Source organism: Bos indicus x Bos taurus, chromosome 5, assembly GCF_003369695.1.
Source record: "Bos indicus x Bos taurus breed Angus x Brahman F1 hybrid chromosome 5, Bos_hybrid_MaternalHap_v2.0, whole genome shotgun sequence".
Lineage (NCBI taxonomy): Eukaryota > Metazoa > Chordata > Mammalia > Artiodactyla > Bovidae > Bos > Bos indicus x Bos taurus.
The window spans coordinates 84,541,181-84,564,594 of record NC_040080.1 but is presented as its reverse complement, the minus strand read 5'-3'; the positions used below and the strand labels follow the sequence as shown (position 1 = coordinate 84,564,594).

General features: G+C 39.6%; 1 protein-coding gene across 3 annotated transcripts in view; it reads left to right on the top strand.

Annotated features, from left to right (window-relative positions):
- The window catches only part of NELL2 (neural EGFL like 2), a 462,863-nt gene that overhangs the window by 293,129 nt on the left and 146,320 nt on the right, over positions 1-23,414 (top strand). For all 3 annotated transcript variants that reach the window (XM_027542640.1, XM_027542641.1, XM_027542642.1), the window contains exon 14: positions 5,364-5,489. In XM_027542640.1, the coding sequence (XP_027398441.1) occupies positions 5,364-5,489 (126 nt within the window). The remainder of the gene's footprint in view (positions 1-5,363; positions 5,490-23,414) is intronic.

Below are 23,414 nucleotides of genomic sequence, written 5' to 3'. Positions count from 1 at the left end.
ATATCAGTGAGGCATTAAGTTCTCCTACTATTATTGTATTCCTCTTAATTTTTCCCTTTACGTCTGTTTATGTATTTAGGTACTCCTATATTGGGTGCCTGTATGTTAATGAATGTAATATCCTCTTCTTGTATTGATTCTTTTATTATATAATGTCCTTCTTTACCTTTCTTTATGGACTTTTTTAAAAAGTTTATGTCCTCTGAGATGAGTATTGCCACCCCCGCTTTTTTGTCATTTCCACTTGTATGAAATATCTTTTTCCATCCTCTCACTTTCAATCAATGTGTCTTTCGCCCTGAAGTGAGTCTCTCATAGGCAGCATGTTGTAGATTCTTGTTTTTTTAATGTAATCTGCCACTCTGTATCTTTTGTTAGGCACATTTAGTCCATTGATATTTAACGTAAAGTACTTATTTCCATCTTAAACCCTATTTTCCAGGTCCAAAAGGATGTCAGCCACATCCTTTTTCAGGCTGTGTTGGCCATTATCCCTTTGATAGGGGTTACAACTGGTGTTGCAGTATCCAGAGAGTGCACTGATGTGTTGGACAAGGCCTCTTTACTCTGTGGCAGTCGCAGCCCTGTCAGGGGCCGGATCTGCTCCCCAGTTTTTGGACTAGAAGCCCTGAGAGTCAAGTTCAATAAGGCTCTGTTGCCCTTAAATGTTTGCTCTGTCCCAAAGGATGTGACTAGTGAAGTAAGAGACTCAGTGAACCTATGTGCTGCCCATGTAGGCATCCATGGTTTTGCCCAGAAGTAGCCCAAGGTTGCATCCCTTTCTCCGCTTTTTGCCCCAGACCTGGTTCTAGGCTGTGGTGTGGAGTGGGTTGGGGCTGGGGAATAGGATGCTCTGGCTGCAGGATTCAAGGTGTTTACGCTGCTTCCTGGAGTCTTGACTGCCTCTGTGGCAGACCTCTCCCAAGTCCTGTGTGCCCCAGATCTGGCTGCAAACTGTATGATGATATGGGTGGAACCAGAAGGCTCTGTCTGGAAATGAGGCTGCTATATACTCTTCCCCAGGGGCTGTCCACTCAAGACATGCATTTATCTGGCACCACCTGACAAAGTCCACTGCAACCAGACCTCTGCTCACCCTATGAGCTCTTATGATGGGCTTCAAGGCCAGACTTGCCCCCTTCATATGTGAGCCCACAGTGCGCCACGACTGGACCCAACTCCACTTGTATGAGCACTGATGATGGCTCCAATGCCAGTCCCACACCTGCCACGTGCATGCTGTGCTGACAGTGGGCTTCAAGGTTCGACCTGAACCACTCCCCAGGACCCCTGGGCTGTCTCCGTGCAGCTAGACTGAGTTCCCTCCAAGTGCCCTTCTGACTTGGATATAACACCTAGTCATGGAGTGCTAGCAGCCCTGCCTGGCACACATTTCAGGTGTTTGGGACTGTGGTGAGGGGGCAGCCGTCTGTTCTGTCTCTCTCCTCCATGATTACTAGCAAGCCAGCATGCACACACTCCTCATGAGCAAAGTCCAGGCCCTTCTAGTGCCAGCTGACCTCTTAGGTGGAAAGGGATCCTCCAGGACAAGGGGCTACATGTGGACTTTCTCTTCTTTACAGATCCTTCTCAGAGATGCCAGTACTGTCCTAATGCCTTTTTATTTTTCTTTTCTGTCCAACCTCATTATGTGGAGAGCTTTCCTGCAGCTTTGGTTCTATAAGAGATCTTCTTCAGTTTCTAGTTGACTCTCTGTGAAAATTCCTGTATATGGATGTATTTTTAATGTGTTTGTTGGAGGAGGTTAACCTCATGTCCTGCTACTTTGCCATCATGGTCCTTCCGAGTGATCCTTAACTCTGATTATGCATTAAACAAGGGGTTATCAAACTATGGCCTGTGGGCCAAATCTTATTCACCTTCCTATTTTATAAATAAAGCTTTATTGGAACATTGTCAGGCTCATTCATTTACAGATTGTCTATGGTTGCCTTCACTGCAACAACAGGAGTTAAGTAGTTGCAATAGAGAGCATATGGACACCCAAAGCCTAAAATATTTACTGTCTGGTTCTTTACTGAAAAATTCTGCTGAAAAATTTAATTTTACATTAAATTCTTCAACGAGAAGATTAAAAATAATATTATGTGTGTGTTCCATTACAGATAATTAAATAAGAATTTGGAGTGAGAGTTAGGAAGTCAGCACAAAAACTAATGGTTTTTAAAAGCATCTCAGTTAAGTATAATGTGTAGCCAGAGTTAAGAAACACAAACACATGATCTCTGCCCTTCAGTAGTATATTTGACTTACTGGAAAAAAGAAGCCTACAAAAATTAATAAAGGTAAAGTGGATATGTCTTTGATGGAAACATTCACAAAGTTCCAAGGGAGTATTACATAGGGAACATTTTACTTCATTAGGGAAGTTTTCACAGAGAGATAGTTAAACAGATTCTTGAAGGTTGAATTGATTGGTAGACAAGACCCACTGAGGTGGTGATAGAGAGAGAAGGAGACTAGAGAATGACATATGCAAAAGCACCTAAATATGAAAAAGAAAAAAAAAAAAAGAAAGAGCATGGCCCCTTCAAGAAATGACCAAAAGCTCGGTGTGGCCAGAGCACTGAGAATGAATAAAGAGTGAGGTCATAGAATGTAAAGTCAGGAAAATAATGGCCAAACTGGAAAGGGCTTTGTATGCTGCTTGTAATTTACTGTGTTGACTTTCATTTAGAAGTTGAATGGAAAATTGAGTCTCTCTAAACTTCAGTTTTTTCATCTGTAAAATAAGTAGTTAGCCCAGATGATTGCCAGTGGTCCTTTAGCTCTAAAATATAGCTGCCTGAGAGACTCTGTCAGCTGCTTCTTTTGACACTCTCAGGAAGTATAGTTGAGTTTATATGAATGGCATGACTTTTGTGTAGTATGGGGTCATCTAGTTCTCTCCTATAATTGATGCATTTCTTTTAATAGTACAGATGAGGTCAGTGTTACTTTGTGGCTTCACCACAAGGATTTGAGAAAGTAGACTTCTAGAGGAGAAGCACCTTGCCTGGTCAATGCATTAAGGCCCTTAATAAAGAGTGCTACATAATGATAAAATACCTGTAAAATGCTTTATGTTCCGTGCAGAGAGAAACTGTAAAATGGGGACAGTTTTATTGTTAAAATTCATATTCTTCCCAATTAGTACTAGTGCTTATTATGACTTTGCACTCGCAAGTTTCTTCACTCAAAACTTGGAGTATGACAAGGTCCTACTGTATAGCACAGGAAACTCTGCTCAGTGTTATGTGGCAACCTGGATTGAAGGGGGTCTGGTGGAGAATGGATATGTATATGAATGGCTGAGCCCCTCTGCTGTCCCCTTGAAACTATACAACATTGTTAATCAGCTATACTCCAATATAAAATAAAATGTTTTAAAGAAATGTCACTTCATGTGGTAGTGATGCCATAACAATGTATAAAATTGCACAGAGTGGAGAGAGAGAAAACAGGTCAGGAACAAACCCCAGGAGGCACCAGCATTCACCTGGCAGGTAGAGGAAGAAGAGCTCCTTGGAGTCAGAGAAAGAATAATCAGAAGTATACATGAAATATGCAGTGAGATATGGCAGGATCCAAGGGACCAGAGTCCCTGGCAGGAGGTTATGACCAGCAAAGTATACCTGTGAACTAGACTAAGACGTTTCTTTCATTATAATACAGATCAAGAAAGCTTGTGGTTGGAGCAGTTCAAAAGACCTATGTTCACATGCTTTGATCTGCCAATTAATTATCTCTACGACTTAAGGAAAGTCCTTTAACCTTTCTGTGCCTCAAATCTCTCATCTGAAAAATGGAGATAATAGTTAAGCTCATTCTACCTACCTCAATAGGTTATTTGAGTTCTTTGAGGAAATGCATGTGAAATCCAGCCTATTGTGAACTAAACAGCATGTATGCATATAGTTATTTCTTATTTTTGATAGACAGTGATTGCTAATAAATGCTTGAAACTTAATGGTCTATGTGAAAGTGAGTGAAAGTTGATCAATGGTGTCCGACTCTTTGCGACCCCATGGGCTATATACTGTCCATGGAATTCTCCAGATCAGAATACTGGAGTAGGTAGCTGTTCCCTTCTCCAGGGGATCTTCCCAACCCAGGAGTCAAATCCAGGTCTCCCACATTGCAGGCAGATTTTTTACCACCTGAGCCACATGAGAAAAGCATAAATACTCCACTTTAATAAAGCTCTTTAAGTTGTAAAGAGTTTCTCAGATCAGTGAAGCATTATTTTTCCCAAGAACTCATAAGTCCTCTCTCACACAAGCATGTGGGGCTTCCCCCAACATCCTAGCAGCAACAGTGCTGGGCTGAGATTCAGAGGCCTTGCCCACCATCTTGTGCCATTCTTTGTTGTCAGCGTGCCACCCTCTCTGTGATTCTTTGATCTACTTCCCTTCTAGAAGGGAGGTCTACTTCCCTTCTAGAAGGGAGGTCTACTTCCCTTCTAGAAGGGAGGTCTACTTCCCTTCTAGATGGGAGATCCTTGAAGACACATCATACCTTACCCATGCCCTTCTGTTTTCATCAATAAACCCCAGAACAATGCTTGGAACGAGGAAAGGGGAACATAAATATTCACTGAAAGAGGGGATAAATGAATAGTGGCCTCTAGCCTTAGCCTCCACCTCATTATAAGAGAACAAAATTAGATTATTAGTTTGCACTAAATCCTTAGAGCATTAATAGTTTCTTCAGACACATTAAGGAATACCAAGAAAACAATACTTAGAATATGAATTACTATGAAAGTTCTTCAATATGTTATCTTATTTTGCTGTTTTACAGCTTCTTATTTATATCAGGCTCTACACTGTAATTTCATCTCTGTTCAACACTTACTGGGATAGCTATATCTCTAATAAACTACATGTTGTTGGTTTCATATCTTTAAGTGAAGATTTTCAAGTACTGGTGTTTATTGAATATTTTATTTACCTCTTTCAGGGCCTCCCCAAGTGTACAGAATAGCCAGTGAATCAAAAAATAATATATGGTATGCTCAGTGATTGAAGCTTCTAAGACCCTAAGGCAGCCCAGTCTCTGTGTTCTGATTCATTTTATCATTCTATCTAGGTAGATGAATGGGCTGGATATTTTGAAATATATTTTAGAATGATGCAAGTTAGAATAAAAAGATATATTTTAAACTCCAACAAGAGCTGTTAGGAAAAATATTATAGTTTTTGTCATTTCAACATCAAAGGTTTCTATTAAAAGAGATACTTTGACTACATTTTAAAAATTCTTCTCAATTAGTGACTTTTGCCCTCTCCCCACCAAAGAAAATTGTAGAAAAACTGTAATATTGGCCATGGTTGACCTCTTGCCCTGCTTTTTCTTCACAGACATTGATGAGTGTGCCGAAGGGCGCCATTACTGTCGTGAGAACACGATGTGTGTCAACACCCCGGGGTCCTTCATGTGCATCTGCAAAACTGGGTACATCAGAATCGATGATTATTCATGCACAGGTAAACAGTGGCTATTTGTGAAATAAATTACCTCTATGCCTTAAATTTACTTTTAAAAGTTTCTTCTAACTCAAGTATTTGGAGAAGCATGCTGTAAATACCCACTTACAACAAAACAAGTCATAAGTAAAAGCATATCTTCTTGATTTGATAGTTAATTCTGAATCTGTTCTAAGGAAATAACTATCTCCTTGCTCTGGATAAGAAATTCCTATTAGAAATATAAAGATAAACTGAAGAATAAAGTCATTAATATATAATTGTATACTTAAATAGTATTTATTAGTTCAGTTCAGTTCAGTTCAGTCACTCGGTCGTGTTCGACCCTTTGTGACCCCATGAACTGCAGCACGCCAGGCCTCCCTGTCCATCACCAACTCCCGGAGTTCACTCAGACTCAGGTCCATCAAGTCAGTGATGCCATCCAGCCATCTCATCCTCTGTCGTCCCCTTTTCCTCCTGCCCCCAATCCCTCCCAGCATCAGAGTCTTTTCCAATGAGTCAACTCTTCACATGAGGTGGCCAAAGTACTGGAGTTTCAGCTTTAGCATCATTCCTTCCAAAGAAATCCCAGGGCTGATCTCCTTCAGAATGGACTGGTTGGATCTCCTTGCTGTCCAAGGGACTCTCAAGAGTCTTCTCCAACACCACAGTCCAAAAGCATCAATTCTTCAGCACTCAGCTTTCTTCACAGTCCAACTCTCACATCCATACGTGACTACTGGGAAAACCATAGCCTTGACTAGATGGACCTTTGTTGGCAAAGTAAATGTCTCTGCTTTTAAATATGCTATCTAGGTTGGTCATAACTTTTCTTCCAATGAGTAAGCGTCTTTTAATTTCATGGCTTCAGTCACCATCTGCAGTGATTTTGAGACCAAGAAAATAAAGTCTGACACTGTTTCTACTGTTTCCCCATCTATTTCCAATGAAGTGATGGGACCAGATGCCGTGATCCTCGTTTTCTGAATGTTGAGCTTTAAGCCAACTTTTTCACTCTCCTCTTTCATTTTCATCAAGAGGCTTTTTAGTTCCTCTTCACTTTCTGCCATAAGGGTGGTATCATCTGCATATCTGAGATTATTGATATTTCTCCCAGCAATCTTGATTCCAGCTTGTGCTTCTTCCAGCCCAGCATTTCTCATGATGTACTCTGCATATAAGTTAAATAAACAGGGTGACAATATACAGCCTTGATGTACTCCTTTTCCTATTTGTAACCAGTCTGTTGTTCCATGTCCAGTTCTAACTGTTGCTTCCTGACCTGCATATAGGTTTCTCAAGAGGCAGGTCAGGTGGTCTGGTATTCCCATCTCTTTCAGAATTTTCCACAGTCCACACAGTCAAAGGCTTTGGCATAGTCAATAAAACAGAAATAGATATTTTTCTGGAACTCTCTTGCTTTTTCAATGATCCAGCGGATGTTGACAGTTTGATCTCTGGTTCCTCTGCCTTTTCTAAAACCAGCTTGAACATGTGGAAGTTCACGGTTCATGGTTCTCCTGGCTTGGAGAATTTTGATCATTACTTTACTAGCGTGTGAGATACTCAACACTAATTTGAATTCTATGGCATATCTGAAAAACAGCCCTTAAATAATATTTTTTCTACATGACAGTCACCTTTTAATAGAGAAATGATGACATAAATAATGTGATGTTTTCAGAAATAGATACTTGGTGTGCTAGGAAAAGGGAAAAACTTCATTCCTCTGGGAAGTGTGGTCGAGTACCTGCCTCAGAGAAGTTTTGCTTATGTTTGTGTCATGAAATATCACTCCCATCAGTACCATCCAGAGACCTGCTCAGGTGTATCTTGAGTGTTAATAATGTCTAAAGTCGGTCCTGGAATACAATAATCTATTCCCGTTATAGTCTATAGAATATGAAAGAAAACTGTGCTAGCAGAGTAGCTTGCAGAATATGGGGATTAAAGAAATGTAGGTGTGAAATATGACATTCTTTTGGCTTTTTTAAATAGAAGAAGCATATATATATTTATATATATGTGTGTGTGTACACATATATATATATATATATACACACACACACCATATTCTAGAAAAATGTAGAATCATAAAGCTGGAGAGCACTTAAAGTGTTATCTTGTCATTTTCACTCTACCTCCAACTTATAATTTTTATCAGGTGGATGTATAAACAATACTGAGAAGTTTCCAGGGAAGGACTCTATAATACTTCCTGGAAAAAATACAAAATCTATAATAAAAATGTTGCCTTTGTTAATGTGTATTCTTCCAAGTCTTCATTATTGTGATAATACTGCATACTCCAGATCTTTCTTGACTTAACAGTATGGTTATGTCTGCATGAACCCACCATAAATTGAAAATTTCTTAAGTTGATAATGTACTTAATGCATGTAAGCTTTCAAACATCACAGCTTAGCCTAGTCTACCTTAAATGCGTTCAGGACACTTACATTATCCTACAGGTGTGAATTTTCATTCAACTAACACAAAGCCTGTTTTATAATAAAATGTTGACTATCTCATGTAGTTTATTGAATACTATGATGAAAGTGAAAAGCAGCATGGTTGTAAATGTATCGGTTGTTTACATCGGCTCTCTACTGCTGCTCAGAATCACAAAAGTATCATGCTGCATATAGCTAGCCTGGGAAAAGATCAAATTCAGAAGTTTATTTACTACTGAATGTATATCATTTTTACACCACCATGAGGTCAAAAAAATCATTTATTGAACCATTGAAAGTGAGGACCGTCTATACTTGGTATCCTGTTTATTAGTTAGTGCACAGGGAAGGTCCTTCCTCTAAATTCAAGTATAGTATCTATAACACAGAACGATGAAAATAAATTGTAATGGGAAGTGCCTTCTTAATCTATGGAGAATAACCAAAGATACTCTGAAGATAGAAAATAGCAAAACCAATACAATATTGTAACGTTAAAAAATAAAAAAAATAAAATAAACACACACACACAAAAGAATTGCCAATGGATTTACAGATTCTTGCATTTTTGTTAGTTCATCCTAGGCATTTCCACAATATGGGAACAATTCTGCACTTTCTCTTTATAAAAAAATATCATCACACTGAGTGGCAAAGTATCCTGATGGAGTACTACAGAGATATTTTTCAACATAAAAAAGGGAATATAAAAGAACAAGTCTTAATAAATATATGAAGAATAAAATAAACAGTTTGCTATACTTTGGTAATATCAGTAAGTCTGAGTTTCAGTGTAATGAATAACAAAACTTTCTAAGATAAAACTATTCAGAGAGTGATATTTCAAGATGTGCTCATTAAAAATCAGTGTTAGCAATTTTCAAGAAGTCTGCTAATTTTTTGTCATTAGAGACTTAAAAAGCTTTGTACATTTTTGTATTTCCTAGTGATTCTTTTTGTTTTTCTCACAATCTTAAAAACTGTTAGAGATAAGTAAGGAAGAATACACAGCACAAAATTTGACATAGTGTTGAATGAGGAGTGTTTCTTCGGGGAGGGTATTTTCAAGACGTTCATTTCCATCCTGAGCCTCTCTGTTGGCTGTAAATCCTAGGGCTAGTTCAGCTGTCATCCCTTACAGAGCATCTCCTTCTTTGGCTCTAACTCTCCCAGTATATTTTCTTTCCAAATAAAATCCCACATTACTGTTTTTTTTTTTTTGACTACTTAGGGAGAATTTCCCTTAAGATTTCAAAGCATCTAATAATAATGGGATCGCAAAGAGTCGGACACAACTGAGCGACTGAACTGAATGATAAAAATGAACTGTTCCTTTGTTGGGATACCAACAAAGGTTGAAATCATCTTAGGAAAAGCTATCAAGGCCATGATTTTTTGCCTAAGGAACCAGAGCTAGGGATTTCACGATCTGGCAGATGCTAGAATGTGTTTCTTTATTGATGCACCAGCATTTCCAACAAGCTATTTCTATGCTTCCATCTAAAAGAGACTTTCTTGCCTCTGAAATTTCTATCTACTATGAGTAAGAATCCCATGGACAGAGGAGCCTTGCAGGCTGCAGTCCATGGGGTCGCAAGAGTTGGACATGACTTAGTGACTAAACCACCACCACATGAGAAGGTCTGCAAATTTGAGAATTTACATCCATACATAAAAGTTAGATTTTCTTGGGAATATGGGTGAATTTTATTTTGTCCTCCAGAGTCAGATGATCTTTGGCAAAACATTTTATGCTTTACCATGCGGGGTCAGCACATATTTAGGGTTCCTGTAAAGGAGTGCATTTTAAAATTCTCCCTCTGTGAATCTTTTCCTCCAGCCTTTCATATTAGCATCTGTACAAAAGGCTTGAAGAAATGACTCTTCTCTGATGTGGGTTTGCCTCATGGCTGAAAGCATCACAGCTGTACTTTTTCAAGAGCTCTCATAAGACCAGAGTAGGACTTTGTTTCTCTGAGAACATTAGGGTTTATTTTCTCTGAATATTAGAAACAGACATTCACATACTTGCAGGAGTAGGCCTTCCAGAATAAATGTCAAGACACCACTGCAGAGCTCTTCTCTGATGTTTGTGACTGAGCTCTTGAAGTTCTGAATTTTTTTTGCTTCTGTATCCACTCTTTAGTGAAGAGCACCCTGCCATAGCATGACAAGTGACATTGTCAACACTGTACCCAGCAGACACTCAAACGTGCTTACCCTATCCGAAAATAAATCATAGACGTTCTAATTTAAAGAAAAATCCAAGGCAATATGCGTCACTTTAGAGTCAAGGGCTTTGATCAATGAAAGAAGCCTTTTTTGTTTTTATAACCCTAAGTTCTGGCATAGAAATTATGTATAATACAGAGTATTCACCTTCCATAGTTGGTAGAATTGCACATTGTTTTTTTTTTTTTTCCCTGTCACTTTCAGATAATATGAGTTAGAGTTTCCTCATGATGAGATTTTAGAGATGGAAAAATTCTTGAGGATAATCTAGTCCTATCTCCTAACTTCCATAAATGAGGAAATTGTGGCTCAGAGAGATTAATTGCCTTCCTTTGGTCATGCAGTTAGTGGAAGGCAAAAGGGGGGGTCAGAGATAAGACTTCTTATTCTTAGTTCTTATGTTGTTCACCTATTGTGAACAATTCTATTTGTTCAATTTGTAACCACACGAAAACAAGTAAGGAGAAAAGATTTGTATTTTATCTACAATTGCATGATTGAATTTATAATGTTCAGTAGCTAAACTGCCTTTCTATAGATTGTTTCACTTCATTAAGTTCAACTCTAAAAGGAATTTTTCCCCTACAGATCTTATAGTAATGATCAGAAGTCAAGAGAAGAAATAGAAATTGTCACTTTCTGGGCCTCTGACTGTTTTGCAGTTTCATTGATGACTCAGTTGCACCATTTGCACACTTTATATTCTTAATAAAGTGTTGATGCCGCACTTTAAAATGCTTGTAAACTCATAAATTTTCCTTCCAGTGAGGGTTTTTTTCATGGTTAATACTTCATAGTCTCTATCCTCATGTTCCTTTCTATTCTGGAGAAAAACATGGGTCTACCTACAAGAAAAGAGAAAGTAAAGAAGGGAGGAAGAAAAGGAGGGAGGAAAAGAGGAAGGGAGGGAAGAAGGAAAGAAGGAGAAAAAACACAGAGGGAAGGGAAGGAAAAGGGTTTGGTTTGTACAAGCTGAGATGTTAGCAGTCCATTCTTTAATCTCTCTGATTATAAAAATAACTTAATTTTTATGCATAACAAAGTGTCTTGATTATCTCAACTAAGAGTTGGTGATCGACAGGGCAGCCTGGCGTGCTACAGTCCATGGGGTTGCAAAGAGTCGGACACAACTGAGCGACTGAACTGAACTGAATGCCTTTCTTGGTTCACTCGCATAAGCATTGATTAAATTGGAGACATCTTTCTGAATCTTATTAGCCCCCCTTTTTTTTCCTTTAAACTTTTAATTTTCTATTGGGATATATCCAATTGACAATGTTGTGGTAGTTTCAAGTGAATAGCGAAGGGATTCAGCCTTACATACACATGTATCCATTCTCCTCCAAACCCCTCTCCCATCCAGACTGGCACATAACATTGAATAGAGCTCAATGTGCTATACAATAGATCCTCATTGGTTATCCATTTTGAATATAGCAGTGTAGACAGTTCTTCTTGACACTAGTCTTGTGTAGTGGACAAAGAATAAGATAGTTCTGGTAATACAGATGGGGGTCACAGATTTTGGAATTATCAAAGGATAAAAATATCCTGAAGGAAAAGGTTTATTTCAGATTTTCATGATTTATATCTCTCTGCTTTGAGTATTCGGAGAAGGCAATGGCAACCCACTCCAGTACTCTTGCCTGGAAAATCCCATGGACAGAGGAGCCTGGTAGGCTGCAGTCCATGGGGTCACGAAGAGTCGGACATGACTGAGCAACTTCACTTTCACTTTTCACTTTCATGCATTGGAGAAGGAAATGGCAACCCACTCCGGTGTTCTTGCCTAGAGAATCCCAGGGGCGGTGAAGCCTGGTGGGCTGCCGTCTATGCGGTCGCACAGAGTTGGACACGACTGAAGCGACTTAGCAGCAGCAGCAGCAGCTTTGACTATTATAATGAAAAAATGGAGTTCTCATTCTTCTTTATGTTGATGAGCTTGTAAGCTTCCCAATCTTGTGTAGTTTTTTAGAGTGGGAGCAGGAATGGGGAGGGTAGACCATGCTACCACTGAGGAATGGAAAAGATCCTGCCCAACTTGGGGAGAAAATCGATCCTTTAGGGCAGTGGTATCCAAAAAGGGTGATTTTGCCTTCCTGCCTCTCAGAGATTATTTGACAGTGTGTGGACGTGTTGATGGTTACCACAGCTGTGCGAAAGGAGGATACTACTGGCATCTGACAGGTAGAAGCCAAAGACATGCTAAATATCCTATAATATTATTACACTAACTAACCTCTTTGAGGAAATTCTTATTTTTCTGGAACCCTTTCAACAGGGAGCTTTTGCTATGGTTATATTCCAACTAAGTCACTCATCTTTATCCTGCACAGGATATCCAGTATAAGACAGCTCCCCATAACAAAGAATTATATGACCCAAAATGTCCATGGTGCCAAGGTTGAGAAATCAGGGTCACCTCGTCAAAAATGTAGCATGTACACTTTCTTTTTAATTTCCCTTTTCCTCTGCTGTTTTTTTTTTTTTAGACCTTACATAGAGAGCCCTTCACTCAGTTCTTATGGTACCCAGTATCCTTTTATTGGCCTTTTGCCACAAAAGGGGCCCCTTCTTGATAAATCCAGCTCTCTCCCAAGTTCTTTTCTCTCTTTCTCTTATCAAAAACCTGTTCTTAAGCCTCACAGACATAGAAGGCAGACTAATGTTGCCAGTGGGAAAGGGAGTTGGAGAAGGGATGGACTGGGAGTTTAGGGTTAGCAGATGCAAACTGTTAGCAGATGGATAAGCAACAAGGTCCTACTATATAACACAGGGAACTATATTCAATATCCTGTGATAAACCATAAAGGAAATGAATCTGGAAAGGAATATATATATATATATATATATGTGTGTGTGTGTGTGTGTATGTGATGTGTGTGTGTGGGTGTAACTGAATCACTTTGCTGTAGAGCAGAAATCAATATAGTATTGTAAATCAACTATACTTCAATAATTAACATTAAAAAAAACAAAAAAACTGTTCTTAGCTTAACCTAGGGGAATGTGGCAGAGGGGTTTCTTCAGATCAGATCAGATCAGATCAGTCGCTCAGTCGTGTCCAACTCTTTGCGACCCCATGAATCACAGCACACCAGGCCTCCCTGTCCATCACCAACTCCCGGAGTTCACTGAGACTCACGTCCATTGAGTCAGTGATGCCATCCAGCCATCTCATCCTCTGTTGTCCCCTTCTCCTCTTGCCCCCAATCCCTCCCAGCATCAGAGTCTTTTCCAATGAGTCAACTCTTTGCATGAGGTGGCCAAAGTACTGGAGTTTCAGCTTTTGCATCATTCTTTCCAAAGAAATCCCAGGGCTGATCTCCTTTAGAATGGACTGGTTGGATCTCCTTGCAGTCCAAGGGACTCTCAAGAGTCTTCTCTAACACCACAGTTCAAAAGCATCAATTCTTCGGCGCTCAGCCTTCCTCACAATCCAACTCTCACATCCATACATGACCACAGGAAAAACCATAGCCTTGACTAGACGAACCTTTGTTGGCAAAGTAATGTCTCTGCTTTTGAATATGCTATCTAAGTTGGTCATAACTTTCCTTCCAAGGAGTAAGTGTCTTTTAATTTCATGGCTGCAGTCACCATCTGCAGTGATTTTGGAGCCCAGAAAAATAAAGTCTGACACTGTTTACACTGTTTCCCCATCTATTTCCCATGAAGTGATGGGACCGGGTGCCATGATCTTCGTTTTCTGGATGTTGAGCTTTAAGCCAACTTTTTCACTCTCCACTTTCACCTTCATCAAGAGGCTTTTGAGTTCCTCTTCACTTTCTGCCATTAGGGTGGTGTCATCTGCATATCTGAGGTTATTGAGATTTCTCCTGGCAATCTTGATTCCCGCTTGTGTTTCTTTCAGTCCAGCGTTTCTCATGGTGTACTCTGCATATAAGTTAAATAAACAGGGTGACAATATACAGCCTTGACATACTCCTTTGCCTATTTGGAACCAGTCTGTTGGTCCATGTCCAGTTCTAACTGTTGCTTCCTGACCTGCATACAAATTTCTCAAGAGGTAGATCAGGTGGTCTGGTATTCCCATCTCTTGCGGGTTTCTCAGGGCCCCTCAAATGGCACTGTCCTGCTGCCTCCCCACTGTGCACTGACCCTAACTGCCTCCATTGTTCCAGAGCTACTAATTCTGGCTTTGGTCCTTGTCACATATCACGGAAAGTTCATAAAGTGTCTAAGCACAAGAAATTCTACTGGATACTTGATTTTTGTTGTTAAATACAGAGCCTCCTCTGGTGTTCCCCAAAGAGTTTTACTTCTTAAAGTACTTAACTCTTTATAGCATTGAATACTCCTAGTGCTTACATTTTATGATCTCATTATTGCGGTTACGTCTTTTTCTCTAACATGGCCCATACTGACTTCTTAAAAAATCATTACCATCCTTTTCAGGTTTTATTACTGTTGATTTTCTAACATTTTCAAGAGTTTTGGACGCTATTTGACATACACAGAAGGTTACAAAGGATTTACTACTAAGCAACCAAAGCAAAGATTTTAAGTCTGCTATAACCCATGCATGCCCCTTCCGCAAATAGTTGTCTCTTTTGTGTGTGTTTGTTTGAATCCCCTATTAATTAATGCTAGAAAAGGTAATTTCCTTAAAGTGCTTAGAGAGGTAAAACACCACATAATATTATTCTTTTTCATCCTGCAGTCTTCCAAAAAGAATTTAAATTGAAGTTGATCATTTATTTTATGGATCTACAATAATTTTTTTTATCATCTGCTTTAATATGGCTCTCAGTGGATTTATCAAAATCACAAGTACAGAAGAAAATAGATAATTCATTGTGCGTGTAGCATGATAATTACTGGTATATAAATTGTGAAGGAAGTACAAGTATTGTGGACAATGGCAGAGAGGATAGGAGGCCAGGAGAAGCACAGATCAGAGACAACGATGGTAAAGAACAGGAAGTAAAAATATGCGTTATCAGCGCTCACAAAAATCCTAAATAAAGTAATTTTAATTATAAAAGGCCTTGGCTCTTAGTAAAATACCTAGCACAGAAGAAGTCTTTAATAAAGTTAGCTACTATCATTGTTGTTGTTGCTATTGTGATTAGAGAAGTGATCCTCTTGAGGAAATGTCTTATTTCCCTAGGACTTTTTCAACAGGGCACTTCTCTTTGGTTATTTTTCAATAGAATTATTTTTGTTATTATTATAAACAGATAGATTTGCTGGAGCAATAGATTCAATGTATTTTTATTTATTCAACTGACTTATTATGTACCTAGGAATTGGAGCTTAAAAAAGAAAAGAGAAACCTTGGTGTAACTGAATAGCACTCTATCTGGAAGTTAGAAAAGCTCCTTCCATAGGAGGATTTGTTGTACTTCCTAAGATCAGGGAGGTTCCTCAGATTGTTCTTGAGAATGAATGCTAGATGGGGATACCCAGGGGCTAGATAGCTGCATCCAGGCCTTACTGTGGATACTAATCTGCCCAGAGTAGAAATATGGCCTGTAGAGAATTAGTGAGTCTGGTCAGTTCTCAGGCAGGGCAGATTTTATGAGCCTGGACGCTTCCATGTGGATTTCTTTTCTAAAGACACACAATCAATGATCAGACAATCCTACCATCTGGCCACTAGTTGCCATGACTATTGGGAAAGACTTTTGCATTTTTATGAGCAGTCATTCCAAATTTTCCTTTTCTGGAATCAACATTACAAAATATGATACAATTGTGGTATATTTCATTAAACATGTAAAATAAGATTTGGGGTTTTAAATTTAAAAATACAGCCTCTAATGCTAATAGCTGCCTCTTTCATCTCCTACAGTTCCTTATATATTCTTATGCTGTATAGTTAAATTATTGAGTAATTTGAAAATCTAAACATGATTACAAAATTGAATTAAAATACCAAGCCTCAGGACTCAAAGAATTAATAATGAAAAGCAGTTTTTTAAGCAAACATAATCAAGAAAACTTCTCTAGAAGAATGTGTACTGTGGTTACCAGGAAGGGTTAATGTTTAGAAAACTTCAGACCACATTTGGAAAACTTACAGAGAACAGAAGTGAGACACGTCTGCACAGTGAGTGTGGAGGCCAAGGCAATGTGCTTATCTCTCTTCTGAAACACATATGTGCATGCATACAATTAGCAGTCAGCTCAAAATGGAACAGGCTCAAAGGCTCAGGGAGCTGAACTGCCTTTTTCAAGATGAAAAGCTTGAAAAAGGAGTCTGTGCTATCTGAATCTGTCAGTGAGTGGGGGTTGCACACCAGCGCCAATATTGTGGTTTCCAGGCTTGTCAGAGCCTTTATGCAGCATCTCAGCCCAGCCGTCGTATCCATGTATGGCCTCCAGCCCGGCTGTGGTTTGATCAGAGAGCACACCCAGTGGTGTGCGTCCACACAAGCTTGCCTCTGTACAAGGTCATCCGAGCACTGAAGTGATGGGAGCTGCCTCATTAAGCAGACTCACTGGCTTTGACTTGGTTGGTAAACCCTAATTCACCTTTGTCCTAAATGGATTATTATTTGAGTTTTAGTATGAGATTTTTATGTGTAAAGCACAGAGCTGAAAACTCAGAGGGGAATACAAAGATTATACATGCCAGGAATGGAAGAATAGTGGTGTCTTAGCAACAGACAACCTGTGGGGGACAGGATTATTGAAATTGAGGTTTAAGAGATGCCTTTCACATCCTTGCTTGATTGTTGGCTTTGGCACTCTAGCCAGAATGGAAGTGTGGCCTTCCTTCTGCCTCTTCACTGCATGCTCCGTGGAACAGAGTTCACCTGGCTCTGCTGCTGATCTAGTCTTGCAGTGGCTGTGTATCCTCCTGGTGACACATCCTGTGTTCCCCTTTTCTCCTCAGGCCACGGCGCCTTTGCAGTATCACGTTCAGGTCACGGGTTTGGACTCGGAGAGTGAGCTTCTTCTCTCAAATCCGGACCTCTTCTCTCCTGTGTGCCTCTGCCGGGTAACAGCAGAGCCTCACTCACTGTTTGGATGATACTTTCACTAGTCTATCTGTTGCCACCTATTTCAGTGATTGTTAGCTTTCTTTAGATAACTTCTGATACCACATAGAGGCTTTCTTTGCTTAAACTAAATTCTGTCAGAGGGACTAACATTGTTATTAGTTATCTACTGTTGCATAAGAAACAACCCCCAAGTTTAACAGCTTAAAATAGCCCACATTTATTGTCTTACAGTTGGTGGGTTAGGTATCTGGGCATAGAATAGCTGGATTCTTTTTTTCGGGTCTTTCACATGGCTACAGTCAAGGTGTGCACCAGGGCTGGGGAAGGGTTTTTCTCTAACCTTACCTTTGTAGTTGGGGGATTCAGTTCCTTCCTGGCTGTTGACCATTAGTTTCCCTCGGTTCCTTGCCATAGGGCCCTTTCCAACATGGCGGCTTGTTTCATCAAAACCAGTCAGAGAAAGAACCTGCTGGCAGGACAGAATCAACACCTTTTGTGACCCAACCAAAGAAATGACATCATATGACTTTTACTAAAGTGTATTCATTAGAAGCAAATCACTGAGATCCAGCTCATTCTAAAGAGGGAAATTACACAAAGCCATGTGTATCACGAGATGGAGATCAGTGGAAACTCTCTTAAAGGCTGCCTACTGCAGACATTAAATGTTATCAATAGTTAACTAACCCACTTCAGCTCTCCAGGTAGAAAAATAAGAGTCATGAATGAAGAGTAAAATGTGTTGTGTTATAACTGTGTGTGAATGATTGTGAAAAACTCAAGATGTCAGACATTTCTTTCACTTTTCTTGGCAACAGAGTTTTGATCTGGGTGCATAGTAGGGTCCAGTTTAATAGAAGGAGATGGTGTAAATGAATCATTACTGTACTTTGTGGTATATTCTATAACAAAGGGAAGCACAGAGAGCTGTGGCCAGCTCAGCAGGGCCAGTGAGTAGTCCGGTTTAAGCCTGGTTTGGGGCAGGCATCACCAAGTGACATTTTAAATTGAGGTTTTTAAGGATGAACAGACATTTCAGGAGAGTGAAAGAAGGAATTTCAGGAAGAAGGAAGAGTAAGTACAAAAGTATAGGTTGTTTATAATGGCAAGTTTAGTATGAATGGAATTGTTAGTGATAAAGCCAGCAAACTCTGGAAATTCTAAGACACATTTTATAGTTTCTAAAACATTTCACTCAGCCTCTGTACCTTCTAATTGAGATGTGCACATTGAAGCATCGGTATTTTACTTTGTTTTTGTTTTATGTTATTTTTCTTTTCTGCTGTGAAAATGATTATTAAATTGATGATACTTCTAACAATCAATGCAGAGCTAGAATCAAGGTGATAGGATATTTCATTTCAAAGAAGACAGAATGCTTTGTCAGGATTCTTGGAACTCCATGAAAGCATATTTTCAGTGTGGTCTGATGAGAGCTGAATTTAGAATTTTTTTAGAACAAAATCATAACCATTGAGTCACTACCTGAGGCATTTTTATACAATAGATTTGAGCATACATATCCCTTAAATGTTAGGAAATGCAACAACAACAAGGAAAAAGACAGGAAATGGCTAAGTGTTCCACAGAGCTTCTCTCTTTAGTTGGTCCAAAGCAAATCTTAATCTTCTCTCTAGCCTCCTCGTCTCCACAAATATTTTAAGGTATTTTAGTATGGATACTAGCTCATCCAGATTTCTTGGATCTGAGTCTTGGTTCTGCTGTCTGCTAGCTGTGATCTTGAGCAATGTACCTAACCTCTAGGCTTCATTTTCTTCATATTTAAAATGGGGTGATGTTGCATACCTTACACGTTGTTTTTAGAACCAAATGAGGTGAAGCATGCAAAATCATCAGTATAACAGCCGAAACGTAGGAAGCATTTAGAAGTGATAGTTATCTTTGTTCCTAGTTGTGGTAAACAGAATAATGTCCCTCCAAAGATGTCCACATCCTCATCCTGAGAACCTTTAAATATGTTCATTTACATGGCAAGAAGGATTTTGCATATCTGATTAAGGTTAAAGGCCTTGAAATGAGGAGATCATCCTGGATCATCTGGGTAATTTCAATCTAATCACACTAGTCCTTAAAAGACAAGAGTTTTGCCTGGCTATTGTCAGTAGAAGATGTGTCTATGGAAGGATGGTCAGAGACTTGTAACATTACTGGCTATGAACATGAAGTGGGTCAGGAGCTGGGAAACACCTGGAGGAAAAAGTGAACAGAGCTTCCAAAAAAGAATGCAGCCCTCTAGACATGTTGATTGTAGTCTGGTCGGACTCATGACCTATAGAACTATAATATAATGAATTATGTCATTTCAAGTCATTGAGTTGAGAGTTTGTTATGGTGATAATAGAAAACTAACATATTATTATTAGCTCACACTGTTGAATTGTCCAAAACTATATTTAAAAATGATTCTCAGTTCCCATCTCTTTTCTAATTGTTGAGCAGTAATTCAATTACAGTAATTCTGGAGCAAGTCTGGTGTTTATGGAGAGAGTTAGGAAGATAGTCTGTTACACAAAGGGGATCCAGTTCATATTTATCCCTGAATTCCTCACTTTAATGATTGAGTTGCTTTTTTCATATTCAGTTTCTGGTGTAAAAGTTCAGGGTGCCCCTTATTTTAAAAGACATTTTTCTAGTCTAATTCTAAAGAACACAAACACATGTACAAACACACAGAATTATGCAGAAAGATCAAACCAATCAATCCTAAAGACAATCAGTCCTGAATATTCATTGAAAGGACTGATGCTGAAGCTAAAGCTCCAATACTTTGGTCACCTGATGCAAAGAACTGACTCCTTAGAAAAGACCCTGATGCTAGGAAAGATTGAAGGCAGGAGGAGAAGGGAATGACAGAGGATGAGATGGTTGGATGGCATCACCGATGCTATGGACACGAGTTTGAGCAAGCTTTGGGAGTTGGTGATGGACAGGGAGGCCTGGCGTGCTGCAGTCCATGGGGTCACAATCAGTCACACATGACTGAGCGACCAAACTGAGCTGAGGCTATACATTTACCCAAACACAGTAAATCCAATGATAATATAGTACATTTCTTATCTGCCTACTTTTTAAAAGATTATTAACTTCATAATATGAAGAAAGTTGGCAGATAATAATTTTGAAAGTACTATTTTTAAAGTACATGTGTAGACTTAGTTGTTGGGGGATTGCTGCTGCCACAGATCTTTGGAATGGAATGCAGGGTGGTTGAGAATGACCTTTATATTCAGGAAGGCTCCACGCCAGCAAGACTATATCTGAGTCACAAATCAGTGACCAGAATTGGCTCTCAGGTTTGATATATTTGGCTTTGGGGACATTTTAATGATTCAACATTTAAACAGTCAGATGATTTCATTATGAAAATCAGGAATTCCAGCCAGATTTTCAGATGGTTCTCCATTAATTTTGGGTCTGTGTCACTGCACCTCAATTATCAAATGCAGCTGCCTAGTAGCAGCAACCCTCTTAGGAGGAGAGGGTTTCCCCATTCATTCAAAGTCCTCATTTCCCACTCACTGAGACTCAGCAGTTCCAGTAAGAAAACTGATGTCTGAATATCAGAATTCCTATAGCCAGGCTGCCTCATCCGTTTACTTTACCATGAATTAGAGTATTTTTAGTTTGCAGCCTATGATTTACAGTATTAAAGTGATCATAAGTATGGTCATTTTAAGCCATAGAGATTTTAATACAGAAATAATGTCAAAGGTTTGGTTTTTTTATGAGTCATGTTCCTACCAAATCCATAAATCACATTGACATAAACCTCAGGAAAACCATCAGACACTTCAATAAATTTTGAATACATCTATATTGGTTTTCCTTGTGAAATTAAATAACCTTAAATAGTTCATTGGCAGAACTGATGCTGAAGCTGAAACTCCAGTACTTTGCCACCTCATGCGAAAGTTGACTCATTGGAAAAGACCTTGATGCTGGGAGGGATTGAGGGCAGGAGGAGAAGGGGACGACAGAGGATGAGATGGCTGGATGGCATCACCGACTCTATGGGCATGAGTCTGAGTGAACTCCAGGAGTTGGTGATTGACAGGGAGGCCTGGCGTGCTGTGATTCATGGGGTCGCAAAGAGTCGGACACGACTGAGCGACTGAACTGAACTAAACTGAAATAGTCATGTCACATGCAGAATATGTATGCCATTCTAGTGTAGTATCAAATAGTTGGCCAATTTTTAAAACTCCTAAAAATTGAGTTCATTACAAAGTTTATACAGAACAAATTGTTTAGAACAAAAAAACATAAAATTTGGTGATAAACTGGAAAAGAGCCATGGAAGTGAAACTGATGTGAATAATAGATGTTGTTTTCTAATGGCCAGTTTATTCTTTGATGATGTAATATTTTTCAAAAAGGGGTAGCAGTCAGTGGCGTGTAAGGAGATAATAAGGTGTTGCATAGAATGTAACTATCTAAGGGAATATAAAACCTAGATTCAGTTTGCAGGATTTCACTCTGAATTAATCAGTGAAAGAGGCTATTACCAGTTGCAAGTCCTCTGCTAGAGGAGCTGGGCCAGGGTCTTTTGGCATTAGCTTAGCTGATATTAATGATGCTTTTGATTTTGTTTGCCTTCTGTTTATACACATAACAAGTCCTTTATTAGCCCTCCTTTAGCAGTAAAGCCTTCCACATTTCTATGCAGAACCTGAGCCCGATGATAAACAGCTAAGAGCGAAGGGGCAGAGAGCCTTGTGTGGCTGTCTACCAGTTGTCCTCGTGGCCACAGGCAACTCTCAGCCTTTCTGCATCTCAGTTTTCTGTCAGCAAACGGGGTGGGGGGCGGGGGGAATATGATTTGTGTGTATGTGGTCAACGCTCTTAGGTGCAAGTAATAGAAAAAACTCTGGCTCTCTTAACCTTAAAGGGATTTCCTGGAAACGTTTGTACAGCCTGAGAAGCAGTCTGTAAAATGTGCAGAGACCAAGGCATTACTGGAGGCTTCAAAGCTCTAATGGTTTTCTCAGGAAGGGGCAATTGTAAGATGTTGTTACCCATTGCTAGGGGACCACTACAGGATATGGAGTGAGAATGCACAGCACTGAAAGGTAAAGCTAACTCTCTCGCTGCTTCCAGCCACTCTGCATTCCAAATTCCTGGGCAGAAGCAGGTGGTTGTTTTAGTGTGTGTCACATGGCCATGTATTTGCCAAGTGGCAGGAGGTTGGCTGGGGTGGAAGGAAGCCTTCTTTTGGTTTCCATGGTGAGAGAGATGCTCTGACTCACACAGAAGATGATGTCTTCAAAACAGACAAACAGTTGAGATGCTGGATGGGTGAAGAGTGGGGTCAGGAATGGAGAGGACAGGAGAGACAGACAGGGAGAGGAATCTATGTTGTCCTCACTTCTTAATCTTCCCAGCTGAGGTGGGTTCTATGGTAAAACTGTATGTAAAAGAAGGTTGAAAACCTTTCAAAGCATTACAAAGTTATAACATGGTATGGTTATTGTTATTATTCCCACTGTCACGATCTCAGTTAAAACCTTCATTGTTTTTCACCTGGACATTTTCAATATTCTCCTGGCTAACTCACTGTCTGTAGTATTTTGCCTCTTCACTATGACTCAACTCTTGTCAACCCCTTTGTCTTCCTATCCAGTGCAGTCATTTCCTCTTCTAGAAACGTCAATGAAAGTAACACTGGCACAGCTTAGCAAAGCATATATGTCCACCTATATCCATGTATATGTCCACCTCTATCCTTCTACAAACCACAGGCTTCTCCTGTTTTGCAAAACGACTATAGAACTTGATAAGGTACCAAACTGCAGTGCAAAACTTGATAAGGTACAAATCTATAATACAAATTCTGATGCAGCTGGCTCCAGCCCCATTCTCCACCTGGATGAACCAAAGGTCTTAGGTTTTTAGAGGGTTGGGAGGAGGAAAGGAAGTAGGACGTCACCTACATGATCATCTGAGACTTTAATATTTCAATTCAAAGCATATTTAACCTTGCCAGGATTCAACAGAGAGCATGCTCCAAAGCCTTCCAGCAGGAGAAGGCTTTCAGGCTCCCAACCCACGTCAATCTCTGAGTCTAGGCATATAGCCATCCCTGTCTGCTCATGTGCAATTCTCTGTCACAGTAGGGTTGTATCCAATCATAGTGACCCATGTCACACAATTCCCTGCTCCTTCTAGTCTAAGCCAGGAAAACTGACCCACTAAATGCTAAAAACCAGAAGTAGCAACACCTGTCCGCTCCCCTTCCAGCCACACAATTCATCACACAGTAACTG